At 40.7% G+C, this 5065-nt stretch overlaps 1 protein-coding gene across 1 annotated transcript; it reads right to left on the bottom strand.

The window, feature by feature from the left end:
• Positions 1 to 3325: 3325 nt before the first annotated feature.
• Positions 3326 to 4799, bottom strand: ch25hl2 (cholesterol 25-hydroxylase like 2). Its single transcript, XM_022208199.2, has one exon. It carries the CDS (start codon positions 4610 to 4612, stop codon positions 3713 to 3715), a length of 900 nt encoding a protein of 299 aa, XP_022063891.1. The 5' UTR covers positions 4613 to 4799; the 3' UTR covers positions 3326 to 3712.
• Between the last annotated feature and the right edge of the window lie 266 nt (positions 4800 to 5065).

Raw genomic sequence — 5065 nt, 5'->3', positions numbered from 1 at the left:
TTTTGACTGTGATTTTTTTAAAAATAATGTACTCTTATTTTTACAGATTTCCCCTGTTTTCTTAAATTGCAGATAATCTCTGAAATTGCAATAAAGTTTTAATTTTTGTGTCAGCCATAAAATAAACAGGTCTAAATTGTCCATATCAAAAATCTGTATATTTCTAAACAATAATGTGTTCTTTTACATCTTTCTTTTGCAGTGTTTTTGCACAACTTGTATTTAAATCAGCAAATATCTTTTTTTTACTTTACACATTTTCTCTGTTGTTTTAAGTAAATGTGAAAATTAAGGATGGGAAAATAAATCATATATTTTTTTCAAGAATATATTTAAACTGTTATTTCACATATTTATCTGTTTCTTTTCAGTACAGATAACATCTAGTAAAAAAAAATCTCAGGAAAAAAGTACTATTTTACATGTTGACTGTAAAAAAAAATGTTTTTGTTAATTTTTTTTTTTTTACATTGTGTGACCACATAATTCCACTGTTCCATTGTCCTAAAATTAGCTAAGATATAAATTTTGGTCACAGTTTTTATAGTTTTACAATATTCTAATATTTCCGATCCAGCTCAGGAATGTTGTGTCATTTTCTAAAAGATTTGACAAAGTTGGTGGATATTTTGGGCGAAAGGATCACATTGTTAGCCATGTCCATCCTGTCTGAAAAGATTTATTAGACAGCAAATGTTGCATTTGTGTATTTACAAGTGCCTGACTATGTCCCTAGCTGACATGCAGATTCAGCATGCAAACAACCTGTTCTTTTATGTTGTTGTCATTTGAATAAAGCTGCATCTGATGGGGGCCTTTTCACTTGTCAAAGGAGTGTCAGTGTGCTTGTTACACTCTCTGATCTTTATCCTTAAAAGGCCACACCTCACCAGGCTATGGATTAACTTGTTTTTTGAGTATTTGCTAATGTACAGAATTGGCTAATTTTGAATAATTAACTTTTTCTCCGAGTCAGAAAAAAAAGACTCATTGCTTTCTGTGTTCATATTTTGTTGTATATAGATTTGAGATTTACAATTTAACTTTCAGGTTTATGCAATGGAGAAAGGAAAAAAAAATATTTAAGCCTCTTAAAATGCTTTTTACAAGTTGTGAGATCATGCTAGGAGCAGACTTTAACAGAATGTATGACCAAAAGGAAAGGAAGCCACATTAAATGAGACTTTTAAAAATGTTTTAGCTTTCTACTTTAAGGTTTCCTCATAGTAATAACTTTGGGGTCTTTTCTACACAACGTAATGCTAACATGACACAGCTTTGAGAGAAACTGAACCATAATAGTTTCACACGTAGATTTACAGTAGCTCTACTCCAAAGAACTCTGCATAGTTTCAGTCTTTAGATGTTATTTGGTCACTTTTACACTTGTTACATTTGGAGGAACTCATTGTCTGTTTCGACAGAACCAGGCTTTCTATTTCCAGTTTTTGTGCTCAGCTCTAAACCGCTCATTGTACTCGCTTCACCACTAAAGAAGCTGCACTGAACACACTTCTGCTGTGACACACACACGCATGGTATGTATGGTTAGTATTGCATGTTTCCATGCTGCAATGTTTACGGAATGTCCTTCGTTATTTGCAAGTTGCAGCAATCCTCGGTTAACCACAGCACTGACACACAGTCACCCACAAGAACATAAAGAAAATGTCACAAAACATGTTACAAGTTTTAATTAATTTAACCTCACGCGGCAAGTTGCATTTATTGGTGCACAAGAGAGTGCACACTCTCCAGCAACACTCAAGCATAACCTGTCATTTTAAAGCTGCATTTATTTCTTTAACACTAAAAAATTGCTACCTAATGGTGAAAATGCATGCACATTAGAGATTTATTCCACTCCCAGACATGGGGATAAAGCCTGCTTTATGTCCCATTATTAAAATAAATTTAATAAAGACAAACAGACAGTCATGCTTGTGGCATCTGAATGCAGTGTTATTCAAACCTGTTGCAACAGTCTGTTCCCAGAAACCAGTTTTGACTGCAGGTACATGGTGAATAACAACAACAGAGAGAGAAGAGTCACGAGGAGCTCTGGCCTTTCCAGCAATACAACAAATTCAGTGTAGTTCCAGTGGGATATAAATAGATGATTAGACGGGTGTGTGTCCTTTTTGTCCTTCTAGGGATTAATCTTTTCCCTACATGTATTAGTATATATTTCTAGTCTTGTAGCTCTTTTCCTTTTGGGACGAAGAGGGACCTCTGCTGGTGTAGTTGTTGAAGTTTAACCCTTAGATGCAGGAGTGATTGGACCCTACACCCTTCCATAAGTGGGTCAAAATTAACCCGTATGAAAGTCGGTGTGTTTTTATGGCATTTTTGGCATTTTGGTTGAGAGAAATAATTTAATATTATTGTTTGGATTATATTTTTGTCCACATAAGAATGATTTCATGTTTGAAAATGTTCACTTTAAAACTGATTTTGAACTGTTTGACAATTGAAAAAGAAGAAGATTACACAGAACAGCAATAGAAGAATGTCAACATCCACTTTGTTGACATTTTTTCCACTCTTCTCCTCCAAGTGTGTGCACTTCATCACCTCTTGTACGATATAAGTGATAAAGAGTTTGTGCTAGGAATACTAATATTATAATTTCTTTGCAAGTATTCAAACAAATTAAAAAATTTAAATGGAATGATATAAAAGACACATGCTTGTTTGAGGAATACCTGGAGTATGAAATGACAAAAACTTTTCATTACAAAGATACTGCAAGAAATTGACCCCATCGGCTCATTTTTGATCCACTTATGCATCTAAGGGTTAAGTAATAATCTTTCTGCAAATGGAAAGTGGCCACAGCTACAGTTAGAAATCCATTTAAACGAGTTTTTATTTTAAGAAAATTCTAAATCAATACAAATATGTGATTTGATGCTGTCATTTTTATTTGAACAATAAATAGAATTAGTGATAAAAACTAGTTGCTTCTGCAGTATCTCACCTTCTAAAACCTGCTGCGATAAATGCAACAATATCCTGAAAAATACAACATTTTTATCGCTACAGTCTGAGTTGTTGCATTCCCTTTTGGTGCGTTTAATTAAGAGCTCCTCCAGCGAGAGCATTTTGCCGGAAAGAGTGACCGATAGATTAGCATTGCACCCACGCATCATACTGGGATGCAGCTAAAAGAGCGCCATTCATGCGTGCGAGTGAGAGGGTCAGTGCTGAGGAGGGAGAATGTACGTGCTAACGTGTGTGGAATCACTCTGACAGATCACACCATCTACCGCCAGCTAAAACTCACTAAGAGCTGCTCGGTGAGGCAGAAAAACACACATCTCAGTGGCTTTTAGACTTTTATTTGACAGACCTGAGAATCATGGAGGGAATTGACAGTACATTGACATGAATGAAAGATCTCTATGAATAAGAGATAAATGTACATAATACAACTGTACAGGATTGTCTATACTATCATCGTACACAAAAACACATGAAAACATTCTTTTTCACAACTTACCAGACAGTCAGGGAATGTTAGACTGATTATCAGCAGTAGAAGAGACCAAAAAACTAGAGTGAGTCAGTGTAAAGGAAAGACTGGGAGATGGGAAAGAGATCTGGTGGAGAGTAGAGAGGGAAAAAACAGCGTGTTGGAATGAGAGCAGGTACAAAAGAGGCCGCTTGAGTGAAAGAGAGGCAGAGTCAATAAGAGATTCATTGGAGCTCTTTAGTCTTTTCTCCCTTTCATCTCATCTGGCTCTCCCGGGGCGGCATGGCTGGAGGGAGTTGGCACAGTGTGGGTCCCCCCCAGCCAGTCCCAGTGGGAGAAGAACGGGGCGAAGTTAGTGCCAGGTCGCTGGTGGTGGGCGTCGTGTTTAGGCGCACCACCCCAGAGGTTAAAGGGCACCAGGTTGTGCATGGCCCACGGGAAATCATAGCCGCAGTGGTCCTCGGTGGAAACGTAGACGTTGAAGACCATGAAGCCCCACGTTGTCAGGCAGTGGCACTGCAGCAGGATGGGGTCGACCGTGGCCCAGAATCCCACGCTGAATAACTCCCAGCCAGACAGGTACTGGGTGACCAGGCTGAACGGCTGGTTGTACTGGTGGTGCACGGCATGGAAGGTGCGGTACAGCCAGGGGACCCGGTGGTGCAGGAGGTGCCACAGGTAATACTGGAAGTCAAACACCACCATGCAGCCCAGGATGCCCAAAAAGAAGCTCCAGAGAGTGGGAGCCTCACGGGGCAGAGGGGTCGGCGGCCTCCACAGCCACTGAGCCACCGCAGCAGGGAAGATGTAGAGCAGGTGGTTGTAGATGGTGACCCACAGGGTGGTCCAGATGTTGGGCCAGGTGATGGGTCTGTCAGGATGCAGCCTGTAGCGGTTGATGCAGGGCCAGTGGGGAGCCAGCATGTCCAGCACGGTGTAAAGACCAACCAGGAAGAAGTAGGTGGTGACTGAGAGCACCACTGGGAAGAGAGGGCTCCTCAGGTGGTCGTGGTGGTTCTGCAGAAGGTAGTCCCACACGGGCTGCAGGGCCAAGTCCTGGGAGTGGCCCTCAGTCACGTTCTCCACATCCGACATCCAGGATAAAGCCTCAGTTCTGAGAAACCTGCATGTGCTCATCACGAACGTGGCACTTCTCTTTTAAAGAGGGCTGATCCAAGAGGATTATTTCCTAACAAGCCTCAGGAGAGAAAAAAGAGGGCCTAAATGAATGGAAAGATCCAATCAGCTTCCTCGTATAGGTTAAGCAACCGCAAATTGCCTGGGGATGCTGTGCCAAATTGGACTGCTGGACTGTCTTAGCCTCTTATGTATGTTCTAGCCCCACCTCCGCACCCCCCCACCACCCTCTGCATTTTGAAAGAAGGCGCTGTGTAAAGGCCCTTTTTTTCATGGGCACAAGGACCGCAGCCAGGACTCAGGAGCCGGGCCACAACAGCTCTCATTTTTGACCCAAATCATGGAGAGAGAGCTTCCGCTTGCTGGTGAATTTGACTTTGTCGCAAAAAAAAAACAAACAAGACGTGGTGTCTTTCAGCTGATAACATTCACAGAATACCAACATTAATTATA

This window comes from Acanthochromis polyacanthus, chromosome 18 (assembly GCF_021347895.1).
Source record: "Acanthochromis polyacanthus isolate Apoly-LR-REF ecotype Palm Island chromosome 18, KAUST_Apoly_ChrSc, whole genome shotgun sequence".
NCBI lineage: Eukaryota > Metazoa > Chordata > Actinopteri > Pomacentridae > Acanthochromis > Acanthochromis polyacanthus.
The sequence above is the reverse complement of the archived record's forward strand: the minus strand, read 5'-3'. Positions and strand labels throughout refer to the sequence as shown.